At 39.9% G+C, this 19246-nt stretch overlaps 1 protein-coding gene across 2 annotated transcripts in view; it reads left to right on the forward strand.

Annotated features, from left to right (window-relative positions):
- The first annotated feature begins 2371 nt into the window (after window positions 1–2371).
- ptpn5 (protein tyrosine phosphatase non-receptor type 5) overlaps window positions 2372–19246 on the forward strand; it is a 63096-nt gene continuing 46221 nt past the window's right edge. For both annotated transcript variants that reach the window (XM_017458341.3, XM_017458340.3), the window contains exons 1-3: window positions 2372–2868; window positions 16939–17117; window positions 19051–19161. In XM_017458341.3, the coding sequence (XP_017313830.1) occupies window positions 16947–17117; window positions 19051–19161 (282 nt within the window). In that variant the 5' untranslated portion in view covers window positions 2372–2868; window positions 16939–16946. The remainder of the gene's footprint in view (window positions 2869–16938; window positions 17118–19050; window positions 19162–19246) is intronic.

Genomic DNA, 19246 nt, shown 5'->3' on the forward strand with positions numbered 1-19246 from the left:
TTTATTTATCTTAGTTATAATTTTATCTAATGTGATTGTATATTAATATTTTGTACAGCACTTTGGATCAACTGCTGTGAATGTGCTTTATAAATAAATGTGCTTTATAAATAAATCTGACAACTTTTTTTTCGCTCTGATGATGATGATGCTCGATTTTAATATTTTCCTTGCCACTGTCACCTATGGCTTTCTCACTGGGGTATTAAGGCACCATATTTTCAATGTAAATAAGAATACTCTTTTACACCAAGATAATAATTTTCTGAAGAAAGTATTCAAAAGTTAAAAGCAAAAATATTTTTTAAAATCTCATCACCTGTAGGTGGCACTGTTCTCAGCCTGGACCCTCAGATCATGCTGCTGATGAAGTGTACTAAGTTTCATTATGGTTGATCAAAGTGTGGCCAAGATACAGCCTCTGATCCAATTTTTGGGTCAACATTAAATTTGTGACATCATAATTTTTGATTATACTCAAATATACTCAAAATATGAGTATCAAAATTAGGTTCAATTATTTTTGTGCAACTCTGTTGAGTGATCATCTGTTTGTCCAATTCTTACCACTATTGATCATTCACCTCAGTCTTTCATTTCATGCTCATGTAGATAATATTACTAGGATAGTCTTCTTTCATCTCAGAAATATTTCTAAGATAAGAAATATATTGTCACTCATGATGCAGAAATATTAGTTGATGCTTTCTTCACCTCTAGACTAGATTACTGTAATGCCGTACTGTCTGGATGTTCCAGTAGGAGAATAAACAAACTCCAGTTAGTCCAGAATGCAGCTGCTAGAGTCCTAACTACAACCAGAAGATACGACCACATCACCCTGATCTTATCCACACTGCATTGGCTCCCAGTGAAATTTCACATTGATTATAAAATACTATTATTAACTTATAAAGCACTAAATAGTCTCATGCCACAGTACCTGAGTGAACATTTGGTCTTCTATGATCCGCCACGCCTACTTAGATCAAAAGATGCAGGCTATTTGTTGGTACCTGGAATAGCAAAGGTTACAGCAGGGGGAAGAGCTTTCTCTTACAAAGCCCCACAGTTATGGAACAGCCTTCCAATTAGTGTTCGGGACTCAGACACAGTCTCAGGCTGAAAACATATTTGTTTACTCAAGCCTACTATGAATAGACTTTCTTTTACGCAAAGTACACAGTCTTATCCATCAAGGGATAGTACGCATACCTAACAATCTCTCCCTCTCTTTACCTCCCTCTCCTTCTGTTGAGCCACACATGATTTCATGGAGATGCCAGTGATCCTGACCCTTTCTGCTCTCCAGACCTGCCTGATCCATCCTGATGCCCTACATCTGGATGGAGCTCTCATCAACTGGAGGCTACAGCATGGAGATTGCTTAGGATGGTACCGCTTGGACTTCAATTACCACATACAGTTTTACACTCAGGTCTCCTTTAGTGAACAGTGGACTAGTTCAACAAACAGACTTGTATAAAACCATAATGAACTTTCTTTTACTTTCACACTATTCGTTGTTACCCAGATGAGGACGGGTTCCCTTCTGAGTCTGGTTCCTCTCAAGGTTTCTTCCTCATTTCATCTTAGGGAGTTTTTCCTCACCACCGTCATCACCAGCTCGCTCAATTGGGATAAATTCACACGCTTAAAATCTGTATCCTGTGTTTATATGTTTCTGTAAAGCTACTATGAGACAATGTCCATTGTTAAAAGTGCTATACAAATAAAATTGAATTGAATATTTGCTATGAAGCAAAATAGCTGGGTGAACATCCTCCAAGTGTGGTGATTCCATAATTTTTGCCAGAGGTTGTAAACATCAGGATGATGTTATTGGGTTCTGTTGTACACAAAGGCGGTTCACCAAATGTATTTTAATTTATCAGTGTTAGCTAACCCTAGCAACAGTTTTACACTATACATGAGCTGATAAATATTATTCTTTGTCCTGTATACATGTAACAGCGCAGTAATTTGTCGTTTCTTTTTAGTGCACAACGTTATTGTTCGATTTGAGACATTTAGTGCATACACCATTGGCGAAAATGTTCATTTCTGCCAGGAGATGGTAGCACTGATCTTTACTATGGAGATTGGATTTGTTATGTGTAATATATTATATATATATATATATATATATATATATATATATATATATATATATATATATATATATATATATATATATATTTTTTTTTTTTTTTTTTTTTTACTGCAGAAAGGCAAATGGTGGTTGTGCACACTTAATGACACTGCGCTGCTTGATGGAGTCGGTGGTTGAAATATGGAAATCCATTATTATTGTAATCAGCTTTCATAGTCCATGAGTACTCAGGCAATAATAAAGCAATGTGATCGCCTGAAAAGAAAAACTAAACCTAACAAGACGTGTTTCGGCTGGTAAGAGCTGGAGCATACAGGTTCCGGGAAAACATCTATTGAAGTTAAGCTACTGAAAGGGCATTCACCATTAAACCACAACCCCATCCACTGCATCGTTGCCTAGGATACCGATAAGTACAGTTGCTTCCATGCGCCAGAAAAAAACCCCGCACAAAATACAACACCTTACGCGTCAAACGAAGATAACACGCACAAACCTCCCACCCCCGCAACACACACACACACGCACGCACACACACGCACACACACACACACGCGCACACACACACACACACACACACACATTTCTCGGCGTACGTATCTGAGCTCTGAGCTTGGGCGGAACGGTATAAGGCCCCACTTCGTTTTGCAGACACTGCACCGTCTTACAGCGGCTCCGAGAGTATTGTGATGTGAATATTAATGACGATACACGAGGCAATGCGCTCATTCTTACGATCTTAATCAATCTGAAAGGTAGGTGCACAGTCCTATCTGTCTGCGTTGCCGAATATACTTTGTGCTAATAATATAATATTCGAGGAAAGCAATAAATCCATTTATCTGTATGCGCATCCATGACGGTGAATCCTCGCATGCGAATTCTCAATTGTTATGGCAGTGCTTGAGGTTTAGCTCAAAATGTGTTGCTGGGTTTAAAGCTACTGTACTGTTGCGCATCATGTTGTGATCATAACCTTAAAGCGGAGTATTTTAGCCGTATATTTGTATGACTATTTTATACCTGTGTGCCTGGTCTCATGTGATGTGGTCGACTACCTGAAATGTGGCCCAATGTATCTGTAAATTTACAGATATACATTCTTATATTTAAAATCCTAATATATATATATATATATATATATATATATATATATATATATATATATATATATATATATATATATATAAACGTTCTTGACTTGTTTTTGGTGTTCATAAATTTTTCTGCATTCAACAAGTAGGGTGAATTCAGAGACATACTGGGTCAGCTTTCTTGCCATTAATACATGAATTCCCCAACATAAAATACATTTCTGAAATCCTCAAGGTGCTGACTGTCTACATATGAAGGAAAAAAATAGTTAAATGTTTATATGATATTCTATAGAAACATGGCTAATTCTGACTGACAGAAATCCATTTTAATGACATGTTTGGTAATTTGGCACAGCATGTTTCATAATTGGGGCCACATATTTAATTGACTTACTTTCAACCTCAATTACATGTTTAAAACAATTTTTATTTGTAGTATACTTATTCATTAATTTATTCATGTATTCACCTGAATAGGACACCCATCCATCGACAGACACAATTCACATACATGCTAACAACACACACACTCAATCACACCATTGACAATTTAGTGTAGCCAGTCCACCAACCTGCATGTTTATTGTAAAGCAGTAGGAGATTGGAGAACCCAGAGAGCATGCAAAACTCCACACAGACAGTAAGCTGAACTCAAGATTGATACTTATTCATGACATCCATAAATCAAATTTCAATAATGAGTTGAAAAAAAATTCTCCAAATTGATCAATATATTCTTATATGCAAATAAAAAAAATATATATCAACATGAGAAGATTACAAAAAGGTTAGTAATATTTATAACTAATTTTTTTGTGGCATGTCATCATGGGCTGCCAGAACTCCAGTTCCCTTCAGCCCACAGAATACAACCCATGTCACATGACCCAGTCACTTAATACAAGTTCACTTCCGGCAAACACAAACGCGCTTTCGACGAAGTCAAGTGAACCCCGCCATTGAAATGAAAGCTACAGTAAGTCAAAAAGAGGCTTGATCATGATGAAAAAAATCATCGACGTCAAATATATGTAGAAAAAGAAGCCTGAACAATGTTAACATTCTTGAAACGCTATATTACTTTGAAATTATGCGGAAAAAAAACTGATTAATGAAGTTACTGCTGTGTAATTTCAAAGAAATATATCTAGATGTGATTGTTCATTGTTCACTAAGATTTATTTTTATTTCATTTTTTGATAGCTATTCTCCAATTTACGGGAATACGAACTCTTTTGCATACGAAACTGCACATACGAAGCTAAGCACGTGTATGCGCAGATATCATCCCTAAACCATGCTGGATTTCATTGTACATAGGTTATATCTTGAACTGGTATGTTTGTGTTATATATGAATGCATTGTTAAGTAGATTATACTCTAGGCATTTCCATGACGTGTAAAAATGTTTATTTTATATACCTGAATAAAAGATTCTGAAGTCACAATCCCTTCATTACTAATATGTGGTCGATATCGTGCTTGAATGTGAGCGATAATAGGGGACAGTACACGATAGTTTCGTTGAAATCACGCTTTGTTTTGACGTGTAATATCCGCTTAGAGCCGTTACATTTAGAGGCTTGGTTTCGATGATAAAATGCGTATATAAACGTGTACCCATTTTATGGCTTGAAAGCGGCTTGATTATACGTCATATCAACGATAATATTTGCGACTTTTCGCTGTCTATTTGATGTCAAATTGTTTGCTGGGTTTGACTTATACACACTTTTTCCACATTACCCATATACTTTAAAAGACATAGACATTCACTAAGTTTTCGTGAGGTCTCTCGCCTATGTACTAGTGACCAAGTGCTTATACTCTTGTATGTTCTTCTGTTTTTGATTGATTGTTACTGATTCCTGTCTTTCCCTGTTTAACTTGACCATGTTGTTTGGATTTGCCCTGTAAGCCTATAAACCTGCATTTGTATCCATCCCGAACCACTTCCCTGACACAAGACATGCATGCAGCAGGTCTGCCTGAGCTGAAACACGCATTAGAGGCACAGAGTAAGCATGTGAGACACGACCAAATGCATAAAGATGAAAGGTTTTGGCTTTTCAAGTGGGGTGAAGAAAAATCACAGCTAACTACACCTAAAGCATCACCACCTTGGACCCAATGATGAGCTTTCATCTTCATGAGGGGCCATCCTCTAGAGCAGAAAGCAATTCCCAAGTGAAGATAGCTCCAAGCAGAAGTCAAGCATCAGCATAGGCAAGACTGGACTGTGCAGAGGGAGTCAGGATCAGGCACTTCAAGCAGCAGGAGTAACATGAAGCTTGACAGAGAGGGAGAGAGAGAGCGCAGGTTAGTAGGTATGCCCTTCCCTGGTGATGGTTTAAGGTACTGAACATTATGATAAGAGTGCATGTGGAGGCTCCAGCAGGTCTAGCTATGAAAGCATAACTAAAAGGAAGAACCAGAATGTAACACAGGCATGAGAACACACTGGGACATGAAGGTCCCTGCCACTCCACCATCAACAAACCTGGGTGAATGTGTGCAAAGGGTGAATCTTAAACAAGTTAATAATTTATTTGGGTATTGTTAAACAAGTCCTGATTAACCAAGGTTTAATACTTAAAGAGAGCCGACGTGGTCTTCCGCATTTTTGTTAGCTTGTCCGCACCAGTTCCGTTGCATCATGGGATTGTTTGACTCGCGTGGTGTGTATTGGTTGCACACTGTAAAATCTCGGCGGAAGCAGTACGCCATCCAGGTACTTCTATCTACTTAGAATTCGGACATACTACCCCTCTGGCATGCAGCTTTTCACCTACTATATAGGAGGTAAGTATGCGGTTTCGGACGCAGCTGCTGTCCTCCCCAGAGCCATAAGCATATGATAGGTTGTTTATGATCCAGGGACGGCGCAGAATTAAGAGATGTTCATGCAACCAAACGTCATGTCTGTTTACATTTTATTGAGTGCTATACTGAACATTTTTTTATCGTTACCGATAAAGGTGTACCGTTGATAAATACCGATACCATTTTATTGCCCAGCCCTAGTTTCTGGTATGTGTTGCACATCGGCTTGGAGGAATTTTAGCCCAATTCCTCAGTACAGAACAGCTTCAACTCTGAGATGTTGGTGGGTTTCCTCACATGAACTGCTTGCTTCAGGTTCTTCCACAACCTTACTACTGGACTAAGGTCAGGACTTTGACTTGGCCATTCCAAAAACATTCACTTTATTCTTCTTTAATCATTCTTTGGTAGAAGGACTTAGGGTCGTTGTCTTGCTGCTTGACTCAAATTCTCTTGAGATTTAATTCAAGGACAGATGTCCTGACATATTCCTTTAGAATTTGTTATATCAAAGATGGCAAGCCATCCCAGCCCATATGCGGCAAAATAGGTCCAAACCATGATACTACCACCATCATGTTTCACAGAAGGGATAAGGTTCTTGTGCAGTGTTTTCCTTTCTCCAAACACAACGCTTCTCATTTAAACCAAAAATTCTATTTTGTTTTCATCCGTCCACGAAACATTTTTCCATTAACCTTCTGGCGCGTCCACGTGATCTTTAGCAAACTGCAGAAGGGCAGCAATGTTCTTTTTGGAGAGCAGTGGCTTTCTCCTTGAAACACTGATATGCACACCATTGTTGTTCAGTGTCCTCCTGATGGTGGACTCATGAACATTAACATTAGCCAATGTGAGACAGACCTTTAGTTGCTTAGAAGTTACCCTGGGTTCCTTTGTGAGTTTGTATTACATGTCTTGCTCTTGGAGTGATCTTTTTTGGTAAACTACTCAGGGAGGGTAACAGTGGTTTTGAATTTCCTCCATTTGTACATAATCTATCTGATTGTGGATTGGTGGAATCCAAACTCTTTAGAGATGGTTTTGTAAACTTTTCCAGCCAGATGAGCTTCAACAACTCTTTTCCCAAGAGCCTTTTTCATGCCATGATACACTTCCACAAACATGTTGTGTAGATCAGACTTTGATAGATCCCTGTTCTTTAAATAAAACTGGACGCTCACTCACACCTGATCGTCATCCAATTGAATGAATACATCTGATTCTAATTTCACCTTCAAATTATCTGCTAATCCTAGAGGTTCACATACTTTTGCCATTCACAAATTTGTTATATTGGATAATTTTCCTTAATAATTAAATGACCAAGAATATTTTTTCTCTCATTTGTTTAAATGTGCATCTCTTTGTGTACTTTTAGGATTTATGGGGAAATCTGATGTTTTAGTTTTTCTATGCAGACATGTAGAAAATTCCACAAACTTTCAAACCATTGTATTTTATATACATAATAATATAAATTTTCCCATATTGAAAATATTTTCACTTGCTGGTTTATGTATGGTGCCAAATCTGCTTTGCTGGACATGTGCAAATCAAGTCTGTAAATTTTACCCTTAATGATAGGGTTGCTCTTTAAAGGGGGCATATTGAGGATTTTAAAAGGTCATTATTTTGTTTATTGGGTGTAATAGCATTAACATGCTTCAGTGTTCAAAAAACACATTATTTTTCACATACTGTACATTATTGCAGTTTCTCTATTCCCAATCTGTCCGAATCACTCTGATTGAGTTCCGGTTTCTCCAAAGCCCCACCTTCCAAAAAGCCCAGAGCGGTCTGATTGGCCAGCTGTCATATTGCGTTGTGACTGACCAAAAACCTCAAGTGTGTGTCGGAAATTTACTGTCCCTTACCATAATCACAAGCTTCACCTTCAAAGACTTCTAAAGCAATTATAGTCAGATTCTGAAAATGCGGATGATCAAGCAGATCTATCGGAACCAACATTGCAAGCACGACTTGAGCAGAACGTTTCACAGTGGTAAGTTTTTATTTTGTAATTCTCTTACCTGTTATATACAATGTTATAACGGTTTAATTTATCTTCACTGTAACAACTTTATATCCTAAAGCGACAACATAAAGTACAGTTAAAAAAATAATTAATTAAAAATAAAGAAATTATGGCGCCATTATGCTGATATTTCAAATTGTGATTTAGACGTTTGTGGAAGTAACGAGGACTTTAGGCAGGTCTAGAGCAGTGTTCTCTGTTAGATAGAATAAATCCCTTCGTGGGAGACTGTGAGCTTTGTATCTATGCAGATCTTATACATGCATAAACAGATACATTACACACATGACCCCTTTAAACCGGAAACCACCACACCCTGCAGGGTAGAGTGCAGGGCTCAGAATCACAAACATGGGCTATTTAACATCCAGCATGCATTTTCTTGAATGACATCCTGTGTATGACCTATCCTACAACACCCTTGCTCTCATATTGCACTAGATGTTGCCTCCAACCTCCCTAGCTCTCAAGGCCACACAGTTATGCTCTCCATCATTGATAGGTTCTCCAAAACTAATCATCTTATTCCCCTACTGAAACTCACCGCAAAATCCTGTAAGTGTTCTTACATTGTGGTCTCCCAGAGTACATTGTGAAAGATCATGGGGTACAGTTCACTTCCAGAGAGTGGCAAACTTTTTCTAAATATTTAAACATTAATGTCAGTCTTACCTTAGATGGGCAAACTGAGAGATTGAGTCAAGAAACTGAATCAAAAAAGTTTCCTCATTTATTGCCACAACAAACAGCATGACTGGAATTGGTATCTCCCTTGGGAGAAATACGCCCAGTACGTCCTTAGCCACTCCTCCAGTGGCCTCACACCGTTCCAGTATGACCTCGGGTTCCAACCTCCACTGTTCCCCTAGTCCAATCAACCCGCCATTGGAAGCACATGTCTGCCTTATGAGAGCCATCCAAAGGCAAAAGCAACTGGCAGACTGTGGCCATCACCCACATCAACCCCTGCATCAAGATTAAATGATGTAGCTGTCGACCAGAGACCTCAGACTCAAGCCACTTTCATGAAAGTTAAGTCCTTATTTCATAAGGCCATTCAAGGTTCTAAAATAGATTAATCCTAGAGTTGCCATCACACTATGAAACAGCGCCCACATTCCATGTGCTCAAACCATGTGCGTCTGTGCTTTCTCCACAGGTAACTGAGGTGGAGGATTCTGTAACATCAAGCCCATACATTTGGATCACATTATAAACTCACTTCCTTTTTGCATGCTATAAAACCACATGGACTTTATACTCTATGCAAAGCCTTGCAGTTTGCTAGCCATCTGTGCATGTTCTGAGCCATGCTTTTTCATGACTGATATCCTGATATCCATTTTTTGCCTTTGTCTTTGCCTTTGCCCATTGTGTTTTGTTGATTTTTCTGATCCTGATATTTTCACCCTGCTCTGCCTTTTTACTATGTTTGTTGATGTTTCAGTTTATATGTTGATTTTGAGAGTTTTTGGATTTTTCACCTGGACTGCCTTGACAGAGTCATTTTATCATAAAATTATCTGCAAATGGTTCTGCATTTTGGCTCCAAGAGCCCCTTGTTGCGGGCTAATAGCTTGGTCAGTGCCACTTTTAGGTCAATTCAGCTACCTTTTGGATCCTACATTGCTTAGGATTCCATTTAGGAGAGCTGTAACAGGTGTGAAAACCTTATATTACAAAAGTTTATTAGACACAGTGGTAAAACACCTGATGTTCATTAGAGCTATTTGGATATTATATTTAAGAAACCAGTGCAAGAATTCAAGGAAGCAGGAAGTAGGGGTGCTGACTTTCAGAATTCCTTTAACTACTCCTGTATCTGTGACTGCAATAATAATAATAATAATAATAATAATAATAATAATAATAATAACAACAACAATAATAACTAGTAAAATTCGTCACAGCAAATTTTGATGTTGGCTTGAGAAAGCAGGCCGTCAGTTAGACAGCGTCCCAATAATCTTGGAGCCAGGCAGCATCCCAATACTTTTAGACTTCAGGCCATGTGCACTCAGGTGTGTGTGTGTGGGTGTGTGTTCTGACAGTTGGAGCCAGGCTCTGAACATTCCCTCAATGTAAGTGAATGGAAGTTTTTGGGAAGTGCCGGGAGTCTGACCAGCTTGGAAAAATAGAGCATGACCAGTATGATCAGCCTGAAGGACTGTGCTGAGTTTGGTGGAAGTAGCTTGAAAGCTCAAGTTATAACAGTGAGAAATTTTAATGGAAGTCAATGGGAATTTTGGCCATTTTGAACTCTCGTACCAGGAATTCCAGAATTCCGATCACGTCAAAAAGATATAGCAACTCGAATCAGAACAGGGTGAACGTCTGTGCCAAGTTTGGTGCATGTAGCTTGAAAGCCCCAGGTGGAGATTTAATTAATTTTTTTTGGTGCTCATATTATTATTATGATTATTATTATTAAGCTTATAAAGCAAATCAGTATGTTTGCTTTCTCAAGCCAACATAATAATAATAATAATAATAATAATAATAATAATAATAATAGTGTAAATAACTTGAAAGAAATAGGCTTAATGAACTTTAAAATGGATTTTTTTTTTAGCAGTTTTTGTGTTTGCATATCGACATATTTCTCTTAGTGGAAGAGGATATGGGTACTTGACAGAACACTGGTTGAGGTCCCGATAGTCAATGCATGGTCTGAGGCCACCCCCTTCTTGGCCACAAAGAAAAAGCTTGCTGCTGTGGGTGACGTGGAGTACCAGATATAGCCTTGTAGCAGTACCTCTTGGATATATTCCTCCATAGTTTTCTGTTCCAGTACGGAGTAGGGATAAATCCAGCCACGGGGTGTAGTCATGCCAGGCAGCAGGTTGATCGCGCAATCATAGGACCGATTTGGAAGAAGGCCACTAGCCTTTGTCTTGCTAAAAAACTCCTTGAGGTCCTGATACTCAGAAGGAAGGTAAAGATATTTTGGTTTCATCTGACATAGAACCCGATGTCATTTGAAGTTCCAGTAGTGTCTGTCAAACTGAATCCGCTTGAGTTTATCTTTGGATGAGAGTAGAGGCTTTTTTCTTGAAACCCTTCCAAACAAATTGTGGTGATGTAGGTGACTCCGGATTGTAGTTTTGGAGACTTTCTGACCCCGAGACACAACTAATTTCTGCAATTCTCCAGCTGTGATCCTTGGAGACTCTTCAACTACTCTAACCTTCCTCGCCACAGTGCGTTGAGACGATATAGACACAAGTAAACATTTTCTCCCTTTATTGCACTTTCAAGAATAGAGCATGTTTCAAAATTGGACAAGCAGGTTGAGACTGTCTGGACATTGTTTATGGTGTAGTTATCAAGAGACAGCTTTTTGTGTAGGTCATCTTTGCTATGTTACAGCTGAAAATACTGAAGAGCCTCCAGCTGCAGTATGAATAGGTTATGTAAAATGTAATATTCATTAGTGGGACAGTGAGAAAGACCGGCACAAAGGAGAAGTGGGGTGACCAGAGATATGAGGGTAAAGATGAGTATTCAATGTATTTCTTTATTTGCCATCTCTCTCAACACTGAAAGAGAGCACTATACAACTTTCTTAACATCTGCTTCAGAAAACAGCATTACAGAGTATAATGAAAGGCTTAATTAAATTGATTACATAACATTTTAATGTACAACCTGTTGATCTTGTTTTTCTGTTTTTTTTCTTGTTTTTTTTTTGTTTTTGTTTTTTGGTTCCTGTTTTTTTTTTTTTTTTTCTGCCATGGCTTATTATTTAAGCCATTCAGTTTGTCACGCACTAATGCTGATTTTTAAAAATGTATTATTTTATTGGAAGACAAAATAGACTAGTCATCAGCTTGATGAAGTTTGTTTCCTTTCTACAGAAAAGACAACAGCCGCTTTTCTGCTGCAGGGATAGTTCTGAGCAAGGAAAGAAATATATGGAATATCCACATAGCCAGTTTTTTGGGCATGGTTAGCTAATTGTACACTCATATATATATATATATATATATATATACACAGTGAGGGAAAGAAGTATTTGATCCCCTGCTGATTTTGTACGTTTGCCCACTGGCAAAGAAATGATCAGTCTATAATTTTAATGGTAGATTTATTTGAACAGTGAGAGACAGAATAACAACAAGAAAATATAGAAAAACGCATGTCAAAAATGTTATAAATTGATTTGCATTTTAATGAGGGAAATAAGTATTTGACCCCCTCTCAATCAGAAAGATTTCTGGCTCCCAGGTGTCTTTTGTACAGGTAACGAGCTGAGATTAGGAGCACACTCTTAAAGGGAGTGCTCCTAATCTCAGCTCGTTACCTGTATAAAAGACACCTGTCCACAGAAGCAATCAATCAGATTCCAAACTCTCCACCATGGCCAAGACCAAAGAGCTCTCCAAGGATGTCAGGGACAAGATTGTAGACCTACACAAGTCTGGAATGGGCTACAAGACCATTGCCAAGCAGCTTGGTGAGAAGGTGACAACAGTTGGTGCGATTATTCGCAAATGGAAGAAACACAAAATAACTGTCAATCTCCCTCGGCCTGGGGCTCCATGCAAGATCTCACCTCGTGGAGTTGCAATGATCATGAGAACAGTGAGGAATCAGCCCAGAACTACACGGGAGGATCTCGTGAATGATCTCAAGGCAGCTGGGACCATAGTCATCAGGAAAACAATTGGTAACACACTACGCCATGACGGACTGAAATCCTGCAGCACCCGCAAGGTCCCCCTGCTCACATAGCACATATACATGCCCGTCTGAAGTTTGCCAATGAACAACTGAACGATTGAGAGGACAAATGGGTGAAAGTGTTGTGGTCAGATGAGACCAAAATGGATCTCTTTGGCATCAACTCAACTCGCCGTGTTTGGAGGAGGAGGAATGCTGCCTATGACCCCAAGAACACCATCCCCACCGTCAAACATGGAGGTGGAAACATTATGCTTTGGGGGTGTTTTTCTGCTAAGGGGATAGGACAACTTCACCGCATCAAAGGGACGATGGACTGGGCCATGTACCATCAAATCTTGGGTGAGAACCTCCTTCCCTCAGCCAGGGCATTGAAAATGGGTCGTGGATGGGTATTCCAGCATGACAATGACCCAAAACACACGGCCAAGGCAACAAAGGAGTGGCTCAAGAAGAAGCAGGGAGCTGAAGGTTCGAGTTGCCAAATGTCAGCCTCGAAACCTTAATGACTTGGAGAAGATCTGCAAAGAGGAGTGGGACAAAATCCCTCCTGAGATGTGTGCAAACCTGGTGGCCAACTACAAGAAACGTCTGACCTCTGTGATTGCCAATAAGGGTTTTGCCACCAAGTACTAAGTCATGTTTTGCAGAGGGGTAAAATACATATTTCCCTCATTAAAATGCAAAACCATTCATAACATTTTTGACATGCGTTTTTCTGGATTTTTTTGTTGTTATTCTGTCTCTCACTGTTGAAATAAATCTACCATTAAAATTATAGACTGATCATTTCTTTGTCATTGGGCAAACGTACAAAATCAGCAGGGGATCAAATACTTTTTTCCCTCACTAAACTCAGCAAAAAAAGAAACGTTGTCTCACATTCAACTGCTTTTATTAAGCAAATTTCTTAAAATGTGTAAATATTTGTATTAACCTAAACACATTCAACAACTGAGACAGAAACTGAACAAGTTTCACTGACAAGTTTCACAATTCATCAAATACTGAACAGAAATGGAATGAGTCCCTGAACAAAGTGGAGGTGGATATCAGAAGGAACAGTCAGCATCTGGTGTTCTCCAGCTGCTTTAAGTACTACAGTGCATCTCATCCTCATGGACTGTATCAGATTGGTCAGTTCTTGCTGTGAGATGTTCCTCCACTCTTCCACCAAGGCATTTGCAAGTTCTCGATCACGTCTGGGGGGGCACATGGTTACGTGTGGCTTGCCACTGCGAGGACGATTAGCTGTCCTTCCTGTCTCCCTGTAGCACTGTCTCAGGCGTCTTACATTACGGAACTGGTGGTTCAACATCAAGATGTTGTTCTCACCCACATGGAGAGCTTGGGGCTCAAGTTAAATCTCAGAAAACTATGCTTTCTCCAGTGCAGTGGACAACTTTTCTAGGGGTTATAAGGATTCTACTACGATGAGGGCATTTCTATCCCCAACATGCATAGGGTCAATCCTATCAACATTGAGCAAGATAAAGCTGGATCTTGGCATCCCCTCCAGTCTTTATGAGAGACTGTTGGAGCTTATGGCAGCAGCAGCCAACATCATACCGTTGGGCCTATTGCACAGGAGACCGTTTCAATGGTGGCTGAAAAGTTAGGGATTTTGTCCAAGGATGAAACCTCTGAGAGTACTCAGTGTCATGCGGCGATGCCTACGTGCTCTGAGAATTTGGAAATGTCCCTGGTTTCTACCCTTGGGTCATGCTCTAGGCGTGTCTCCTTATCACAAGATGGTAATGACAGACACCTCCCTAACGGGTGTCTTCGACGGCTGTCCAGCTCACGGTCTCTGGAGCGGCCCTTATCTCGAGTGGCATATAAATTGCCAGTGTTAACAGACAACACAGCAGTAGTCTCATATATTGACCACCAGGGAAGATAATGTCCGCGTCCCCTGTTCAGGCAGGCACAACTAATTCTTCTCTGGGCAGAGGGAAAGTTTTTGTCAGTGAGTGCAATGTACATTCTGGGCAACTGGAATGTGTGGCTCCATCCACAAGTGGTGGAGTCCATATGGTGGAGGTTTGGCCAAACGGAAGTGGATGTGTTTGTCTCCGAGGAGACAATACACTGCCCGCTGTGGTTCGCATTCATTCCTCCCGCACCCTTAGGGCTGGACGCCATGGTGCACACATGGCTGAGGGAACATCTATATGCTTTTCCCCTGATCGCTCTGCTCCCAGAGCGAGTTCTAGCGAGAGTTTGCCAAGACTGTGTACGTCTGCTTAAGGCTGCACAATTAATCGAATATCGATTGTGATTACGATTTTGTACGTGATTACTTGACTGCGATATTGACGTTTAGAGTCCTCCACTCATAGAAAACTCAGATGCAGATCAAATCAAGCGCCTAAACTTTCAGCCAATCACCATAGAGCGGCGCAGGCATGATGTCATTTTGTAATGCCAAAATTCAGAAACAAGCATTTTAGCACTCATGCTGCCAGCTTCGCAGCTTCTTGTTGCTAAATGGCACTAGAGAGGTTGTCATCATGCATAGAGATAAATGTCATCATGCCGAACAGGAAAAAACTTTGCAGATAAACTCAGGGATCTACAGTGCGACCATTTCACTCGCATTTGTGACTGAAAAGTATTTTGTGCGACTGTGAATAAATATTTATTTGCTATGACCTGTTCGGGGTTGAATAATACAATCGGAATAAAAACTACAGGAAGTCCAAAATGCATCTACACCGTTCAACAGTTACTTTCACACTGCTTTTCATCTCCTCAGTCAACCAAACAAGTGTGTAAATACTGCAGAGAAGCCATTATGATGACGAGAGTAACTCTGTACATCATCTGCTTCTCTCAACTCTCCGATCTCACAAACCGCCATCATTTATTGATCACGCAAAATGACCCGAACCTGCAACTGTGACCTTCTCGTGTAGACACAGTGGCGTCGGGTGGAGTAACTCCCTTATTAAATAATTCCTCATCAATCATAATCAAGAGTAGCAACTGTTCAGTCTGTAAACATACAGTACAATACGCTGTATGTTTATAGTACGTAGTAAATTCCAAAGTATACTACAGTGTCTTACAAAAGTATTCACCCCTATTTGCATTCCCCCCAAGTCAATACTTTGTAGAGCCACCTTTTGCAGCAATTACAACTGCAAGTCTCTTGGGGTATGTCTCTATATGCTTGGCACATCTAGCCACTGGGATTTTTGCCCATTCTTCAAGGCAAAACTGCTCCAGCTCCTTCAAGTTGGATGGGTTCCCCTGGTGTGCAACAATCTTTAAGTCATACCACAGATTCTCAATTGGATTGAGGTTTGGGCTTTGACTAGGCCATTCCAAGACATTTAAATGTTTCCAGTTAAACCACTCGCGTGTTGCTTTAGCAGTATGCTTAGGTTCATTGTCCTGCTGGAAAGTGAATCTCTGTCCCAGTCTCAAACATCTGGATGACTTAAATAGGTTTCCCTCATTTCCCTGTACTTAGAGCCATCCATAATTCCTTCAATTCTGACCAGGTTCCCAGTCCTTGCCAATGAAAAATATCCCCACAGCATGATGTTTTCACCACCATGCTTCACTGTGGGGATGGTGTTCTCGGGGTGATGAGGTGTTGGGTTTGCGCCAGACATAGTGTTTTCCTTGATGGCCAAAAAGCTCAATTTTAGTCTCCTCTGAACAGAGTACCTTCTTCCATATGTTTGGGGAGTCTCCCACATGCCTTTTGGCAAACAACAATCATGTTTTCTTATTTTTTTTCTTTAAGCAATGGCTTTTTTTCTGGCCAGTCTTCTGTAAAGCCCAGCTCTGTGGAGTGTACGGCTTAAAGTGGGCCTATTGACAGATATTCCAATCTCTGCTGTGGAGCTTTGCAGCTCCTTCAGGGTTATCTTTGGTCTCTTTGCTGCCTCTCTGATTAATGCCCTCCTTGCCTGGTCCGTGAGTTTTGGTGGGTGTCCCTCTCTTGGCAGGTTTGTTGTGGTGCCTGAACTGAAGATACTACCTACAAAGCCAGTGCTATTTAGGTCTGTCTTTGTATTTAAATTTATGTCTGGAGGTATAGTCATGATATATACATAAGGAATTTCCTTACAAAGAAAGAAAACGTTCCTCTTAAGCTGTGAACAATAAAGAATAATACATTTTCTGTAAAGTTGTTTAGCTAAATTAATTGAATCTATATTTCTTATAGGACATTGGATGAAGAGCAGCATGGCAGAGCTTCCTGATGAAACCGACATGCTAACAGAACAAGAGATCAATGGCTCACTTACGCCTAACCCTCTGCCAGCATCTCTGTGGAGAAGAATGTGGAGAGCGAGCATTACAGCTATAGCATATCTTCTTCTATACATTCTCTCTCAAGTTACAGTGAGTCTACAAACACTTTATACACTGCCACTATCAAATGTTTTTGTCTGACATTTTGATCAAAAACCAGCCATAGTAGCATTTTGACAATCTATTGATGACACAAGTAGGAGAGGGATAAAAATTTCCATCCATCACTTTAAAACATCATTTTAAGACCACAGCCAGTTTTATTTTGTCCAAGCTCACAGCCCCTTATATGCTTTTATAAAATTAGAAAAAGTGCTGTATGCAGTGTTGCTTAGGAAACTAAAGGTGTCTCTTGTTCCCTTTCAAAGGGAACTCAATGTTGTGTGAGCTTCACACTGTGGGAGGCACCCTCGCACGTGACCAGCATCTGAAGCTTGTGTAAAATCATGCCTGTTTATAGGCCTGCCATGATCAGGTGACGTGGCAATTAAGCACGTCATGTGATTTAAAAATGGCACCTGTGAACCGCGCTATCAGCATTATTATCTTCAGCGAGACTGCACGTCAGTTGTTTGTGTAACGCTCACAAAAAGACTTCATTTCCTCTCTATCTTTTCGAAAGAAAGAAAAATATCTTACTTTTCTGTCTTTTTTTTTTATTTTTTAAAAGAGAGACACAAAAAAGTATGAGCGAGAGAGAATTCGGGGGGGATACACACTCGAGGAGTCTGACTGTGCATATTGTGAACGCAGCTCCGCTCATTTTGAAGCTGAGAAAAGAGGGAAAAGAATGAAACCACTGGTGTACTGAGCAACAGACACTGAATGGGTCAGCCAAGGAAAACAACAATAGCTGATGACAGAAACATTGACAGAGCTGTGAAGACCCCCCCCCCCTCACCCACCCAAAAAAAACAGTCAGTGACATCACCAACAACCTCCACTGGGCAGGGGTGAAGGTATCACAATCCACCAAGCAGAAAGAAGCCACTAGATGCAAGCCAGATTGGAAACTGTAAAGAAATACAGAGATGAGCCACAAAAGTTCTATATGCTCATGATCCAAAATATTCAAGCTCATCTGTGAAACATGGTGGAGGTAGTGTCATGGCTTGGGCTTGTATCGCTGATGTAACTCATGATGGTAGCAGAAGAATGAATTCAGAAGTTTACAGGAACATTTTGTCTTTATCTCATGTCAAGATCTTGTGATCTCCTTGGAAGTTATCATGAGAAATCATACCAACTGATAACACATGCAACCTTGGTGCAGTCTGGGACAAAAAATTGTCAAAGCCAAAAATGGACTTTTGACTACCTGAAGGCACTTCACATCAAACCCTGCTCTACGCCATGTTCTCTTCTAGTTTCTAGCATCCACCATCCCTCAAGATACAAGAACTATCAAGAGGTACAGTGATCAGCCATAACATTAAAACCACTGACGCGTGAAGTGAATAACATTGATTATCTCATTGCAGTGGCACCTGTAAAGGGGTGGGATATATTAGGAAGCAAGTGAACAATCAGTTCTTGAAGTTGATGTGTTTGAAGCAGGAACAATGGGCAAACATACGGATCTGAGCAACTTTGACAAGGGCCAAATTGTGATGGCTAGACGACTGGGTCGGAGCATCTCCAAAACGGCAGGGTGGTGAAATATCACATTTAAATTTTAATTTTAAATGCTCCATTTAAATTTAATTTAACTCAGTATTCAATCAATACTGCTACTAACTACTTAGCAGGCTTGACATGGTTAAACAGTCTTGAAATTAGTCATTTAACTACAAGTTATTGTCAACAACTGACTGCACTGAAAGTGATATTATTTAATGAGGGCATCTAACATGTTATTGGAATGCCAGCCCAGTTTAAATCCTTGCCTTTTTGTAATCATTATAAATATACTATGTCTGACATTTAAAAAAATGTTTCTCTGTGTCCAGGCAATAATGTAAAATAAAGAACTTAATTCACACCAACATGTTGTTTACTCATGTGTTTGTGGTGTTGTCTGCAGGGTTTGTGGGTTCTTTACATGCTGAATGGATACAGAGCTTGCCCAGCAGCATATAAAGTGTTGGGCCTCCTCCAGTACATTCTGTCAAATGCAGAGTCTTCTGACCAACAGGTAAATACATAAAGAATTATACTGCATTGTTAGATTGGTGTTATCATTTCCAATGGAAAGAAAATGGTGTGGTATAACAGGGTAA

The sequence above is a fragment of the Ictalurus punctatus genome, chromosome 27 (genome assembly GCF_001660625.3).
Source record: "Ictalurus punctatus breed USDA103 chromosome 27, Coco_2.0, whole genome shotgun sequence".
Taxonomy (NCBI): domain Eukaryota; kingdom Metazoa; phylum Chordata; class Actinopteri; order Siluriformes; family Ictaluridae; genus Ictalurus; species Ictalurus punctatus.